We start from the raw sequence: 17,229 nt of genomic DNA, 5'->3' as shown, positions 1-17,229 counted from the left end.
AACTCCAGTCTCTGCTTCCATCTATACATAGATCTCTTCTCTGTGTCACTGTGTGTCCTTTTCAGTCTCTAATAAAAACAGCTTCATTAGATTTAGAGTCCACCCTAATCCAGTATGATCTCATCTTGGCCCTTGACTTAATTGCATATGCAAAGACCCTATTGGGGTTTTGGGTAGACAGAAATTTTGAGGGGCACTATTCAACCCGTTATACCACTTATATTTTTCCACAAAATAGAGGTGAAATGGCCAGGATAATATGCATGGATGATGCAAAGATAAAAAATAAAATACTAGGTTCAAAACGTTGGGATATATGATTGTACAAGCTTTGCTAACTGAAAATCTCAGGCTTACATACTATCCAGGAAACCATGATTCTCACCAAACATTTTCTCCCTTTTTTACAGTGACATGAAAAAGGTTGGTGTCACTGTGGTTGGGCCACAGAAGAAGATTATCAGTAGCATTAAAGCTCTAGAAACACAATCAAAGAACGGTCCAGTTCCAGTGTAAAGGGCTATTTCTCCAAGGAAGTGTGGCTGTGGAAGATGTAGCATCACTCTGCAGACAGACGACAATGCTGGAGATACTGGTGGAAGTTTCAAGCCCAATAAGACACTCATATATGAGTACAAATGCCTTAAAATGGAATTGAAAAACTCTTTATTTTCCCATATCATTCAGTGGATTGGTGGGTGGGTGTATTTTGTTTTGCAATTGATTTTTTTTATATTAGTTGATGGATTAAATTAAAATTCTTCAGCAAGAAATGATGAAGAACTAGCCTAGAGCCATGGATCATATACAGACTATTCTAACAGGAAAACAAGTAAAATAACAAAATGAACATAGTGGCTCTGTTCAATAATGGCCACAAAAGAAAAGACTTGTGATATTTTTATACACAGAAGAAATCTGTAACAGGTATTTTTTTTCTTTAAAAGCAAGCAAAACAGAGGAACTTATACCTCAACTTATCTGGCCATATTTACTACTTTTCATTGTATTATTCTCTTTTATCTGTTAAAAGCATATAGAAATGAAGTTTGTAGTTGTTTTAAGTACCACACATTTTTAATTATTAGCTTCCTTAAGTATTATCATGTAAAAATGTGTCTTAATTTTGAAGAAAAGTACATATTTATTTTCTTTCTAATTGTTTTTTATTGTTTTCTATTTATGCCTCAATGATTTAATTTGGATTTGTTACAGCCATGTGCCAAATGCTCCCTCAAATTGTCAGCAATAGGAAACATGGTAAACTAAACATAGAGAATGATGGGTTTCTTTCCAGATTTTTGAAACATATATATATATACACACACATATATATGAAGAAACCAAATTGTTTCCCTGTTCATTCACTAACCAGATCTCTCACAAACTGAATTATCTCATACATTTTTGTCTCTCCATTTAGAATAAACTGTATGCTCCTAATTTAGTGTGATATACTGACTTGTAAGTACTAATGGATTCTCAATGGCATACCTGCCCTACTCTGGTGTTTCGGAAACCATTAACTCCATTCATTGGTAAAGAAGCTATGTGAGAGCTCCTAAATAGAGAATAGCTACACTGGAAATAATTGGAATCCTATTTCCATTGCTGCATTAATTGGCAACACGGCCTATTTGACAATGCATGAGTAAAAAAAATCACTTTCTAACAAGTTCTAAAATGTCACTCAATAGCTTTGCTTTAAAATGCTGAGCTGTTTTTAGGGAATGGTTATAACTAAACTACTCATCTGAATCACTGGGGTTTAGTTAAATTAATTAAACACTGTAATAATCTATAGCAGGTATTATTATCTTAAAGAGTCTTCCACTGAAATGCACTTGTTGTAATTCTGGTGTACAAATTAGAAGCAATCAACTACTTTGCATTTATTGAGCATGTAATTTTCAAAATAGTTTTATATTTGAAATAAATAAAATGGACATCTAGCAAATGATTCAAAATCTGTAGGCAGTGGAGAGAACTCTCATTGTGGGAACATAGGCTATTTCATAAATGTCAAATATGAGCATACTCGGTAATATTTGAAAAGCTGTACCTGGAGTAGATCTTGCCACTAATACGTTGAAAAGCAACATTTTAGCTCTACCTATATTCTCTCTAATGCTGATATGATCATTTTATGGGAATAAAAATGCATATGCCATAAGACGAGAATGGATAAACAATGCTGCAACCTTTAGGTTTTTATGCAAAATGGAACGTTATACAACTTACAATCAGATCAAAATTCACAAGTGCTAATCTGTTGTAAATTTAGTGTAATAAGGCTTAGGCAGTGTTCTTTCAAATATGAGATTATTTCTTAAATTTGGCAATATGCTTTATAGTTCAATCATCCCACTGGAATTCTATATTGGATATATAATAGCATGCATTTTTTAAAAAATATATGTGATTATGAAATTACACATTTTACTTAAGCCTGCTAGAAGCAGCTAAACCATTTTTTAATCAAAATTTTGTGTTGTGGAATGTTAGACTGAGATCTGAATCTGGCTTCAACCATGTTTTATCCCAGAGTAGCATTTATCTTGTATTCTGAGCATACTTAACAAAATCTGTGCATTTCATGAACTAATAGAAGTTGAGAATTATTATTTTGACTATGGTTTTCATTTGAAAGTAGAGATTATATACACAGCATATTGCTCTTCGTTTTTTCACTATTTTTCTACCTGGCCTCTTATAAATTTACTTTACACAATTCTTACCCTGTATATATGTAAACATAACAGTGTACGATTCTTAACTGTGGAGTAGAGGTACTAGATGCTTGTGGCCATCTCTTTGTACAGGAACTGCATTGAGTTTCAATAAACGTGAACCATATCTCCATACAATGGTATGTACCATATTATCTGTTTTATATCATAAATTTGATTTACATATATTATTTATTTCTGGTACCTTGCCCAGATTATTCTGTACTATCAATTAAAACCATGTATAAATGTGATGATTGGCAATATGTATTTACTTTAAACTTGTATTTTCAAAACATTACTCATTTAGTTTATGTTGTACAATGTAGATGGCCTCTTACTAATGTAAAGTGATTTGTAGTGGAAACATTTATATTTTTATAATAAACATAATGAAAATATTTTTTACAGATTGAAATACAGATGTGGTCTTTGAAGCTTTTTAAAATCCTACTAAAATCTGTGCTTATTTAAACAGCAAAATAATGAAATTTATATAAGCCATGAAGAATGTGCTTCTGTTTCTTTTTTCTCCATTAGTGAGGAGGGACTCATGTCATGCCCTTGGATATAATGGGTGTGATTATGTGGAATCGTTGATCTAAAGGGATTAGAGGTGTCGGAGTGAGTTATGTCAAAAAGGAAGTAATAATATCATTTATGAAAAGAAGAAGGAAGGAATTCTGAACAGGCCAAAAAAAAAAAAAATTTAAAAAAAACAAACACAATTTCAGAAAACACTCTAAGAAACTCCTGATGCTTTGCATAAAGTAGGTCCCTAATCATTTGCAATCTACTTAAAGAAAATAATTGTACATGAAAACCAAAAAAGCTAACTCACAATATAAGGCTAGATAACATATGTGATCAAGATTTCCACAGAGGTAGAAGTAGATAAGGGGAGATCACAAAACAGACCAGAATGAGCTTGCCCTGAAAGAGAAGCGGCATTTGAGAACGTGGGCAGGAAGACAGAGTCACCTGTGAGCAGGTTAGCTGAGTAAAGGGAAATAGGTAAAGGAGAAGGACACATTCATTTAAGAAAGATACATTAAAGCGCTGTGATGAGGCAGGCGCTTTGCTGTCACCATTTAAAGGTTACCTCATTGAATCTTTGTAGTAATCCTGTGACTACATATGACCCTTTTCAGTAGAAGATGGAATCAAGGGTGCCACGGACCTTTTGAAACATGCAATACCTGCCCTGGCTGGTGGCTCAGGGGCTTGACGCATCACCCTGTTCTCCACAAAGGCTGCGGGTTCGATTCCCGTCAGGGCACGTACCTGGGCTGCTGGTTCAACCCCCCATCAGGAGGCAACCGATCGATGTTCCTCTTACATCAATGTTTCTCTCTCTCTTTCTCTCTCTCTAAAATCAATAAGCATACCTAAATGAGGATTTTTTAAAAATGCAATAACTGACTATTTAGTCAGGGGCAATGGCCTCCTTTCCCTTAGATTGTCAAATAAAAAAAAGTGACAAGAGCCAACACAACAATAGCCACCCAGTGTGGGTGAATCAAAATTATACCTATTTTTTGTCAGCTTGGCAAAAAATATATGTTTTGGTGTGCTGCCGAACTTTAGTAATTTGTTTATGTGCCATGAGATGAAAACGTTGAAAATCACTGCTCTGGGGTGGTGGTCATAGACTGTGAAAAATGGAACAGATACAGACACATGAAAAAGGAGAATTCATAGAACTTTGGGATTTGATATGAGAATTGTTCAAAACATAGGAATCAAGGAAAACCATAAAATATAGGTCCTGGGTGTTTGTGGGGATGATGGCACCAGTAGTAGAGCACACAATAGTAAGTTAATTTAACAGTATGAACTTGCTAAATTGATGGTGTTAGCCAAACCGTGATAAGCCAGTAGGTATTGGAGATGTGAGTTTGAAGCTAAAGAAAAAAAATTCAAAGGTAAAAGGTGTCTCTGATGCTATGTAAAGATCTACGTATCTTTATTTGTGATATATTTATACATATATCTTCACCTTGGGACACCTTTCTTAAGTTAATACTAACTGCTGTAATAGTTAAATCCCAAATATCATCAGCTGAAAATAAAAAATAACATAATTTTAAACATAGAATAAACCAGCCCGGCCGGGCGTGGCTCAGCGGTTGAGCATCGACCTGGGATCCAGGCGATCGGGGTTCGATTCCCTGTCAGGGCACATGCCCGGGTTGCGGGCTCGATCAATGACTCTCTCATCATTGATGTTTCTATCTCTCTCTCCCTCTCCTTTCTTCTCTCTGAAATCAATAAAGATATATTTAAAAAACAACAACAACAACAACAAAAAACATAGAATAAAGCAAAGTAGTTGCCAGGGGGCCTTGCTTGCAATGGTTCAGATCCCACACCCTCTCCATCTTGTGGAGGGCATAGGCCTTAAGATCTTTCTCTCAGACAGTAAAATTGAAGGGAGAGTTGTCTGGCAGATTCTGTGAGCCCTGCTTATGAGTGGCACACATCACTTCTCTCTTTCTATCGACCAGAAATCTTATTGCTGCACTCAACTGCAAGAGAACGTGGGAGAAGTACTGTGCCTAAATAGAAAATGTAAGTTTTTGGAATCTATATAGCAACATCTGCCACAAGTGATTTCCACTTACGTATGTAATATGTAAGAGGCAGCGAATTCTAAAAGACGATGAAGGAACCATCAGTCTCTTGCTTACTCCACCCATTTCTTATTCCCAGCAGCCTTTTTAACTCTTTTCTCTCATTACTTAAATCCAATGTTTCTAGTAATGGACACGTGTGTTTGCTATGGGCGTGAACTGTTCAGATCTCCTTTCAAGAGAGAACTTGCTATAAGAGCAATTAGCGGACAATCTCAAGCCCCTGTAATTTCAAGTTCCCCAGCACAGATCACCCCAGGACATGGAGCGTGGTGGGAGTACTGAAGCCCATCCATTTCCTTTCAAGTGACACAAGTTTGAAATAAGCAGCCCTTGGATCTCACGCTCTGGTCATCCTGGCTGAGGCTTTTCGCAGAGTTCCGCAGCAGTCTGAGCTTCCTGTCCAAGCCTCCCCCCTTTGCTCTCTCCTTGCACAGGTTTCAGCTGTGCATTTCAATCTGCAAGCCCCCCATGCCTTCTCTTACTCCCTGGCTCAATCCCTTCTGTTTCCACCAAAATTTCTCATGGGCCTAATTCTTTCTTGGCGTCTCTTTCTTGAAGATCCTAAACTGAGACCATGATTCTCAAGCTGATTAACATGGCACTTAAAATGTCATCCTTGACCCTTCCCGCTGCCTCATTATAGGTCACCTAAGCCGCCATGCCATCGTAGGAATGCTAACTATTTTCTCTGTCTCCCACCACAACCTTACTACTTGTCTAGATTAGCAAAGGAATGTCCTAAGTAATGCATCTGCCTCTGGTCCTGATACCTCCAATATCAGTCAGACTAGTGTATTAGAGTTCATTTAATTTTGCAGTTCCTCTTGCAAACACAAATGCCTCAGGGGCCTGGCAGGTTATAAAAATGAGTGAAACAAGTGAGGAATGCGGTGACTCATAGAAGCACCCTTCTTGGCTTCTCAGAGAGGTGGCAGCAAGGATCCAATGTGAATTTTCGACTTTTCAAGAGGAGTCCTAATTGATCCTGCATAACATCATCTTATTAAGATTGCTCCTTCTTTATGTCCATTCCTACTCATGGTGAGGGCACCTTGGACAGGAACCATGCCTTGTAAGCTGCCATGCATGCCCCCTTGGCCATTGCAATGCTTGGTGTATAATAAGCATTCAGAAAACTGAAGTTGAATTAAATGGATTAGAACTATTTTTGATAATATAATAAAGGAGTATATCCCTGGGTTTTTTTGTCCTTATAGGAAAAAGTGTAAATTTCCTTGAGGTCAATAAAGTTAGTCAATGTTCCAGTTGTGTATCTTGGATCATTAAATGTACTGATTTCTGCTAGAATTGGTTCATTTTCATAGAATTTTGTGGACTCTTTTCATTGGTCTCAATGCTCCCATTTTTCTTAGTGCAGTTAAGTCGTTTAAGTAGACCCATGAACCAGAGCTTAGCTATAAAAATTTAACAAGGTAAATGCCAAAGCTTTTCTGATCCTTTATACTCTCTTACTATGTACAAATAATGTCAACATGCCTACTAAAAACTACCCTTCTTATGGGGCATCTGGGATACACATTCTATTGACCCAGGGGATCTAGACACAATTTAGGAAAATAAGTGGTAGAGTTAAGTACACTATAAAGTGAAGATTTTGGAGGTTTACAGAAGTCTTCACCCTGAAATTCTCTGGGAAATTTCAGTTACAAGTTGATAGAAAATAGTTATAATTAAATCATATTTTCTTGCTAGGTGGACTATCACCTTTCTTCTTTGAAGAAAGATACTGTTCTAATTAAAATAAAAAGTGACAATAGTAATAATAACAACAAATAAAATTTTTTAAATTGCTTGATAATTTCCATTACATCTATGAACACATATATGTATATATTATAGTTACTTGATCCAAATAATAATTAATATCAACTGAACATTTACTATTTGCCAAGTAATTAATCTATACAAGGTTTGGCAAAAGTAGGTTTACAGTTGTTCATATGAAAAATAATATAATAATTAACAAATAATAATACAAGATTAAAATCTGTTTTGCCTGCTCACAACTGTAAACCTACTTTTGCCAAACCCTGTATTATTTCATTTAATTTTCCCAGAAACTCTATGGACTGAGTATGTTATCCACCTTATAGGCTGAGGCTTAGAGTTAATAGTGACACCAGGTTGTATAGCTAACAAGTAGAAGAGCTGGAGTCAAAATCAACTCTAGGGTCTTTTCTCTGAATAACTACACTCTATTACCTATTAGTGTAATACTACTATCAAGGATAAAATATGAACAACAATTATGAAACGCATTCTGGATTTAAGATCTTGGGTAGTCTCCATTTTGCCACTTTTCAATGTTCATGATATTACTCAGTGATTCAGCTAGTAGTAGCTCTGCTACACATTTCTGCAGAATCCTTTGATTCTTACTACCATGGTAGAGGAAGGAACAGGCGGTTACCCTTGATTTCATTTCTGTGAACTCCGTTTCAAGAGCATGAGACTTGTCTGACATATGGTGAACTCTTCAAGCAAATATGCTCCCTTGAACATTCAACAAATAATCTAATTTGGAAACAACAGATACCACAAGGAAAAAGTAGTACTCTTATGCTATTTTCTGACAGATTTCCACACCAATGATTTATGGAAGTGTGTTAAGTTGGGATTCTTATCTGAAGCCAAAAAAAAATCACTTACATTTTTGAAGCCTATCACCCTCAATGATGGAAGCCAAAACCTTGGAATGTTTGCTAAAATCAAGGATGAGAGAACACAAAATGTCATGTACTATCAAGAACTTATTGACTTTCATATGGTTCTCATTTATTCTCATACATAGCAAGTCAAAAGCCTTGGGAGAAAGCCAATACAAATTGTTTTAGATAACACTATCTGAATTTAACTGCCATAGGTATGCTTCATATAATAAATATATATTTCATATCAGCAACTCAGCAACACAACAATAGAAAAAGACTCTAGTCAAAATTCATTTGGATATGCCATTTCATAGAATGCTCAAGTTGCCAATATTATTATTTATCTTGGGCTGGAGATCCCTTAATACTCAATTTATTTCCTGTTTCTGACTTTAGAGTCTATATCTATACATATATATATATACATACACACACACACATGAATATATATATGTATGTATATATAATACTCTATGGAATATTGAAATCATGTTACAATGATCTCTTAGGACAATACATTTTTTTTCAATACATGAATGGTTAGTGTATTCTTGCAGAATTAAATAGATTAAATTGTTCTACTTTTAATTTTTTCAAAGACATTTTGCAAATTAGAATATTTTTTTTGTTTAACTGGTTATAGTTCAGTTAAAGGCATCATTTGAGCATGGAAGTTTTCTTTGTTTAACTGGCTGTAGTTCAGTTTTAGGCATCATTCGAGCATGGAAGTTTCTAGCCTGACATTCCTACAAATTTTAGCCTAATAGTAATGGATTATTTATCAAATGCCTAACACAGTAACTGGCATACATAGATAAGAAGGTACAAAATAAGTATTTCTTGAATTGATGTTTAAATGTACTGTGAGAAGACAAATGGTTAATATCACCTTTCCAACTAAGATGGCATGGATGGTGAATAATATACAATGGAGTTCGACTGAGGTTACTGTTTCTCTCACAGAGAGAGCGAGAGAGAGAGGAGATTTTTATAAAGGCAAGTCTAATCTAACATATGGCCTTACCCAGAGAATAAACTCGTAACTGTTAAATAAGTATTTTTAATGCAGTATCATTACAGGTAACAAAATAACCCTATTATACCTTTTGCTACTGTGAAGAAAGGGAATACATATATGATATGTTGCTAATATTCAAAGAATCAACAAAGGTCAAGGGCAAAAATAAGACTAAATTTTTTTGGAGAAATGCTTTCTTTTTAAAACAGCATGTACAGAAAAGGAATCAAGAAATATTAAAGCAAAGTGTTTTGGTTTGTTTCTCTTTTTTAATGAACATTTCTTACTACGGTTATGTAATATCACTTAGTGGCATAAATCACTAAGTCACTTAAAGTCACACATCTCTCATACTTTTCATAGGTCAGGAATTCAGACATGGCGGAGTGCAAAGAGCTTGTCTCTTCTCTGCTTCGTGTTTTCTGAGCCTCAGGAGGAAGACAAAGCCTGGGGTTAGAATCATCTGAAGGCTCATTCATTCACATGCCTAGTTATTAATGTTGGCTGTATTAGGGGACATTGAAAGGTTACTGTGTGGGACACACACACACAGGCTGTTTTTGTGACCTGGGCTTTCTCACAATGGCTAGTTCCAAGTGCAAGCATCCCAGGGGAGAGGGAGGTGAGAGAGCTATCAAGAATTGTGAGATATCTGGGAATTAACCCTATTTATAAGCCAACAAGTTAGCCTGTCACACTTTCATGGATGCTGGTGGAAGACATGAGTTTTCTAGGTCAGAAACAATGGATAGTTTGACACTCATAGCAACAGTAGTAGCAAGAGTGTCATCATTGTCATGTGCTGGTTCCCCAAGCTTCAGTTTGTCACAGAGTGATGCAAAGAAAGCCTGGTGATGCTTATATACATAGTGGGTTCTGTTGAAGGAAAGAAAGAATAAGCTTAAGAAAGCTTAGTCTTTTATAATGGACCAAAAACAAACCTACCCAACATTTATCTCAGAGGAAGATATTATTTTTATTACACTGGGAGAACAGAGATCAACTCCCTTACCCTCTTCCCTTCATTTACTAAGAATTAAAAGTGTTAGTATCTTCAAAGATAAAAAAATAATTAAATGAGCTTCTCAAGTAAATATTGCAATTGTTATAAATATCATATGAATTTGGTGAGATTTGATAGGATTTTTACTAGAACTATAGATAATTTTTGTAGAATTGATATCTTTGACATGATGACTTTTTTGAAAATCTATGAGTAGGGTACATTTCTCCTTTTATTTAAGTTTTCATAGATAGCTTTCATCAGCATTTTGCAATTTTCATCATAGAGATCCTGTACAGGTTTTGTTTAACTTGTACCTAAGTACTTCATTTTCTTTGGAACAATTATAAATGACATTGAAGTTTTGATTCCAGTTTCTACATGTTCAGTATTATTTCCTTGAAAATGATAAATTTTTGGATTTGATTTTATATCCCACTGCCTTGTTGAACTCACTTATCAGTTCTAAGTTTTTACCTTTTGCAGATTCGTTGAAAATTTTCTATGCAGATAATCACACCATCTAAAATTTGTGACATTTTTATATCTTCCTCTCCAATCTGTATGGGTTTTTTTTGTTTGTTTGTTTTTGTTTTTGTCTTATTGCTCTGGCTACACCTTACAGTGCAATGCTGAATAAGAGCGGTAAGGCAGCATTCTTGCTTACTTCCAGTATTAGGGAGAAAACATTCAACCTTTTACTGTTAAATAAGATGTTAGCTGTAAGTTCTTTGTGCATGCTTTTAATTAAGCTGAGAAACTTCTCTGCTCTCAGCTTTCTGATTTTTTTCATGAATGGCTCTTAAAATTTCTCAAATGTTTTTTTCTGTCTTAATTAGATGATCATGTGCATTTCTTCTTTAGTCTATAGGTGTGGCCATTTCTCTGATTTATTTTTGAATGTTGAACCAACCTTGCATATCAGAAACAAACCTTCCTTGTTCATGGTATATAAATATTTAATACATTGCCAGAGTCAATTTAGTATGGTTTTGTTGAGAATTTGGCATCTAAATTCAATGGAGACCTGCCCATGTAGTTTTCTTTATTTCTTTGACTTCTTTATTTTTTCTTTACATTTTTTGTTGGACTTTTGATATGGGGAATCATAAAGTAGGTTAAAGATCATTCCCTCCTCCTTTATTTTCTAGAAGAGATTGTATAAAATTGTGTTAATTCTTATTTAATTATTTATGGATTTCTTCAGTGAAATTATCTAGGTCTGGGGATTTACTTCTAAAAAATTTTTAAATCATGAATTCAATTTATTGTATGGTTATGTGACTATTGTTTTTCATTTTTGTTAAGTTTTGGTAATCTGTAGTCTTCGAGAAATTTACCCATTTTAATAGGTTGTCAAATTTATGAGTATAAAGTAGTTTGCAGTATTTCCTTGTTGTCTTTCTAATGACTATGGGATCTGAAGTAATATCATTTGTTTCATTACTAACATTTATAATCTACATCTTCACTACTTTCAATTTTTACCTTCTAAAACTCTTACATGTTTATTGGTGTTTTGTTTTGTAAGAACCACCTTTGCATTGTACTGATTTTCTCTCTTGCTCTTTTCATTTTCATTCGGATTTGCTCTTATCTTTATTATTTCTTTCCTACTAGTTCTAGTTATATTGTTTTCATTTTGTTAGGGTGTCTTTTAGCTCTTTTTTTTTTTCTGGTTTCTTGAGGTAGAATTTTAGAACATTAATTTGAAGTCTTTCAACTCTTTTAAAATATCCATAGGGTACTATAAATTTTCACCTTATTGCTACATATATATATATATACATACACACACACACATATAGATAGATGATAGATGATAGATAGATAGATGATAGATAGATAGATAGATAGATAGATAGATAGATAGATAGATAGATAGATAGATAGATAGATGATAGATAGATAGATGATAGATAGATAGATGATAGATAGATTTCAGAGAGAGGAAGGGAGAAGGAGAGGGAGAGAGAAAGAGAAACAACAATGATGAGAGAGAGTCATGACTGGCTGCCTCTTGCATGCCCCCGACTGGGGACTGAGCCCAACCCAGGCATGTGCCCTGACCGGGAATTGAACCCTGATCTCCTGGATCCTAGGCCGATGCTTCAGCTGCTGAGCTACACCCAGCTGGGCACCTTATAGCTACTTGAGGTATATCTCATTAATATCTATACACTTTAATCTTTTATTTTAATTTTCATTCAGTTCTATGTATATTCATTTCTTTTGAGGCTTACTCTTTTAAGCATGGATTATTTAAAAGTGTGCTGTTTAATTTTCAAACATTTACAGAATTTCCTGTTGTCTTTCTGGCGGTTATTTCTAGTCTGATTCCATAATGATTCAATAACACATGCTGTATGATTTTTATTCTTTTACATTTGTTGAGGCTTGTTTTATGACTCAAGGTATGGTCTATCTTGGCAAATGGTCCATGGACACTTAAATAGTGAGTATATTATGCTATGATTGGGTGGAGTATTTTTAACAAGTCTACTTGATCTTGTTGATTGATAATATTTTTCAGTTATTCTATATTGTTGATCACTTGTTGTCTATCACTTCTATACATTGCTGAGAGTGAGGTTTTGAAGTCCTCAATTATAATTGTGAATTTACCCATTTTTTTTAACTGTATCCATTTTTGTTCTGTGGCATTAAAAAGTTCTTCTGTTTGGTGCACAGGCACTTAGAATCACTGTATCTTCTTGGTAGGTTGAGCATTTCATTATTATGTAATATCTTTCTTTGTCTCTACTATTTTTCTTTGCTCTAAAGTCTACTTTATCTGATATAAATGTAGCTATTCCTGCTTTTTAAATTTAATGTTTATATTACATATTTTCTTTCAACATATTATTATTAATATGTCTGTATCATTATGTTTGAAATGAGTGATTTTTTAGACTCTACATAGTAGGGTCTTGAATTTGCATCTACTCTGCCAGCCTCTGTCTTTTAATTTGTGTATTTAAATGATTTATTTGTAAAGTAATTACACTGTGTCTTAAGTCTGTCAATTTTCTATTTATTTTCATTTTCCCCCTATTTCTCATTTTGTTCTTCCTTTTTTCTTGCCTTCCTGTGATTAACTTTATCTTTTCTTCAGAATTATTTTTATTTTATTTTATTGTTTTATTGTTTTGGATTATTGTTTTTGAATATGCTTTGTTAATTTTTAGTGGTTGCTCAGAGTATTATAATACACATGTGTAATTCTAAACATACATATAAATTTTGATAATGTTTAGATGAACAAATGAGTCTGATTTTTACCTATACTAAATGAGAATTGGTGTAGATATTTTCTTTAGCTTCTTTGTGCTCCAACAACTTGTAATATGTGATTAATAGTCATGATTATAAATGTATTTTCATTCAAAAATTATAGTGCTCTATGAAAAAATAAAATATTATTGCCTTGCTACATATATTGATTTTTCAGGGAGAAAAAATGCATATACATGTATGTATATGTTTGTATATCAGTGAAAACATGTTTTGAAATGGTCATATTTTTCTATAGCAATTAAGATTAAAGATAGATTTATTATCCATGTTACTGATTAGAGGGTTTTGAACTCCCTCATCCAGAGTTTAAGGAGTTAATTGAAAACAATTCAGAATCCTCTTGTAATAATTCTGGATTATTTGGCACTTGAGAGGAATTCTAACTATTCTTCCCTTTTCAAAATAGAAGCATATTCACTTTATTTTCATAATTTTTATACTTTTACATATTAATAAAAGCATCAATATATTTAAATCTGTAAAAAACACCATTGTAATATAAGCTCATATTTGTGATTTATTTGGCTGTGGATCACTGAAACAACTGAGGCAACAGAAACTAAAGCATCAAGTTGCCTGAGCTACTGATCAAACTAAAATAAGCCCCCAAATCCATGTGTTTATTCAATGGCAACAATTAATGTGTTTTTGTTTGTCTGCTTGTTTGGGATACCTAGTCTTTGTCAGGCATGGTCTAAGCCTTGGATTTATTCATGAAATAGAGAGGAAAAGAGTGCACTGAACATGGACGCTGAAGTTAATGTTGAAGCCTGAAAAAATTTTAATCCTTTGACTCCTGCAACAGTTCAGATCCTAAAACAATTTGATCTTCCCACAAACCATGCATCGTTCAGTAAACACATTTGTTGATTGAAGTTCATTTTTCTTAGTGTCTGCATTCCGAAACAGTCCAAAGGACATCCTTAACCTTTGCAGGGTGTGCTTGTGGAAGATTAGCTAAAGCATTTTTATTTGTATGCACCCAGGTGTTTTGAACATTAAAGGGCTTTGTAAAAGAGACTATTTTAAATGGATATGGAAATAAATAAAAATATAATCAGATATTATATGTTACTGTGAATATTTTCTGTTTTGCTTGTTAAAATGTACTGTGGTAAAAAGGAATCAGGATTTAGAGTCAAACAAACCTGAAGTCAAAACCTTAGCTGTCTTTATCAGCTGAATTCAATGCTTGATGAAGTCTAGACTCAGTTTCTTTACCATGAACATAAAAATAATTATATCAAGCTAATTGTGTTGGAGAGTTAAAATGGAGTATTATAGTTAGAGTGTTTTTCCTTAACTTACACACTCAAGTAGTACTTTTCCTTTCCCTATTTACTTATCTTGGTCCAGTGAAAAACCTGGTTTTAGGATTTATGTTCATCAAAATTGAACTTTGAAGAAAGTGAGCTTAAAAAGTAAATTTTCAGAAGTTATTTGGGAGCCATCGTTAGACACTTGGCCAACCCTGATGATAATATTTTACATTAAAGTGATCAATAAGTGTTTTGAAAATACAGAACAAGCCTTCTCTTACTTCTTATTGTTAGTAAAATTATTTTTGTTTTTGACATTTTAAATATGTTATCAGAAAGTTATATAAGGAAGTTTCCCTAGTGAAATAGAATATTTTTACTTTCTATGAAAGCTGGTTTTCAGTCCCAACATAAACAATACAAAACTTAATTTCCATTTTTAAATTTTAAATTATAAGGTCATATATTCCTAGTTTACAGTAGACTACGTGCATTTATAGAACTGGAAATGTTGTTTCAAATGGGTAAATATCTAGTGTGGCAAATGGCTACTCCATGAGCACAGTTTCCTTCTATGTAGGACACATAAATTATTAAATTTAGTCTGAAATGATTGAAAAAGGTTCCAATGTCTTTTAACTATTAAAATATATCTGAGGCTCTGAGACAATCTGATTCATTCAGCAAATTTGTATTTTGATTAAAGGAACTATTTAATCCTACACAGTAAGTGCATGGAAAAAGCTGGCCAGCTATTTGATTCAATGTGGTTGTTAGAGAAGAAAATATGGCCCTTATGCAGGCTTTTAGCTTTGTGTAGCTTTGTGATTGCATTTGTTTACTCCTGGTGGAAATGTACTTATTACATTGTGGGCAAGAGGCACTTTTATTGGTTTCCTAACAGTAACTGCTTATTTCAGGAAGCATTAGATTAAAATGCTAGATGCAGATCTCTGGAACTGATCTTGTAACAGAGCTAGAACACATGCCTTGGTGCTTAGACATGTGCAGGAGACAAACAATTTCCTAAGGGGCTGGATACAATTTCTTTTTTTAGTTCTAAAACAAATTTCAATAATTTATTCTGCCCTTAGTAAAGATATGGGCATATGTACCAAAAAGATGAGGGTTGATAAAGCCGCCTCTAAATTTTAGTTTTACATGGGTACAGCAGCTGAAACTTACACGACTGTAAAATTCTCCTTAAAAATAAAAGCTCAGTCCTATACACGCAGGTGAGCCACGGTAGCTGGTAGGCTCTCATTACCTATTATTCTACCTGATAGCGCTGTTATCAACCTGGTGCTGACCTTGGGCTGTTTGCTCTTCTGCACTGCGAGCTGTATACTCCTCCTGCGGCCGTTGGGCCAGTCGAGGGGTACATTTTTATCCTAAACCATATGGAGCATGTTTTTGTATGAACTCTCATGATTGAGGACATCTGTCTCAGCCCCAACATTTGCCTTCAGGGGATCTTTGCATCATTTAATGATACAGCTAACAGCATGTTTTTATCATGAAGTTAGCCACATACAGCTTTATGGGGAATTCCACTGTTTCCTTCCTGAAAAACACATGGAAGTGTCTACATTTTGTATTTCTCTCTCTCTCTCTCTCTCTCTCTCTCTCTCTCTCTTTAAAAATCTCTCCTTCCCTCCCTCCCTTTCTTCTTTCTGTTAATATTTACTGGGTGTCAAAAAAGTGCTTGTAGTTTTCAGGAGTAGAAAGATTGTCTGAAATTTTTAAATGCAAGTCACTTTTCCATTCGATTTCTTGTTTTGAGTATACTTTAGATGCCCTAAAGCATATGTGTTATTTTACCATATATTTTATTATAAATAATATAATTCAGATTCAACTCTCTTAGATTTTCCTGAGAGCTATTTTAAATGAATCTAATATGTTCACCTGCCTCATAAGTTAACACAAGTATTGATAAATCTATACTAAAAGTTTACTAAGTCATCTTATTTTAGAGATGTCCATTATGATGTAGTCATAAGTGTATAAGTATTTAATTAAAATAATTTTAATCACTTTTAAATGGATATAATAACACTAAATTAGAAATAGAGGGACATGTAATTGAAACTCACAAGCACCAGGAAATATATGAAAGATACAAAATTATCAATTCAATTACATTATATATTGTTGCTGATTTCTACTTTATAACTTATAAAAAACCCTCTTTTGTTGTTGGTAAATAGATTATTGAAAAACCACTGAATAAGAAAAATCTAAGTTAATGTAACATTACACACTTTAGTTTTAATATTTTTGTTTCCTCTTGGGTGAATTGTCACTTGTCTCATTTATTGCTAAATGAAGTGTTCAACTATGTCTCAAAATAATTCCAAATTATAGAGATGAATAAATTTAGATAGTCTTGGTGAAAGCATATTGATTAGTGAATCAAAAATATTGATATTTATTTACTCTTTCTAGTGCTTATATTTACTCTTTATAATTCTGATGTTCAACAAAATCTCATTGAATATCTGTGCATGCCAAGTATTGTGCGTGATACACTAAAGATACAGAAATGAACATGATGTTGTTGCCGTCTGGTGGAGGAGTCCGCTTGTTTTTGGTACTGAGAGTTTGAGAGGAAG

At 33.9% G+C, this 17,229-nt stretch overlaps 1 protein-coding gene across 2 annotated transcripts in view; it reads left to right on the top strand.

Moving 5' to 3' along the window:
- EPHA3 (EPH receptor A3) overlaps positions 1–3,139 on the top strand; it is a 319,756-nt gene extending 316,617 nt beyond the window's left edge. For both annotated transcript variants that reach the window (XM_081137897.1, XM_081137896.1), the window contains exon 17: positions 411–3,139. In XM_081137897.1, coding sequence (XP_080994023.1) covers positions 411–516 — 106 coding nt within the window. In that variant the 3' untranslated portion in view covers positions 517–3,139. The remainder of the gene's footprint in view (positions 1–410) is intronic.
- The last annotated feature ends 14,090 nt before the right edge of the window (positions 3,140–17,229 follow it).

The sequence above is a fragment of the Miniopterus schreibersii genome, assembly GCF_964146895.1.
Source record: "Miniopterus schreibersii genome assembly, chromosome: 5".
In the NCBI taxonomy this organism is placed as follows: domain Eukaryota; kingdom Metazoa; phylum Chordata; class Mammalia; order Chiroptera; family Miniopteridae; genus Miniopterus; species Miniopterus schreibersii.
Note: the sequence above shows the minus strand (reverse complement) of the source record. Positions and strands in the feature narration are given on the sequence as shown.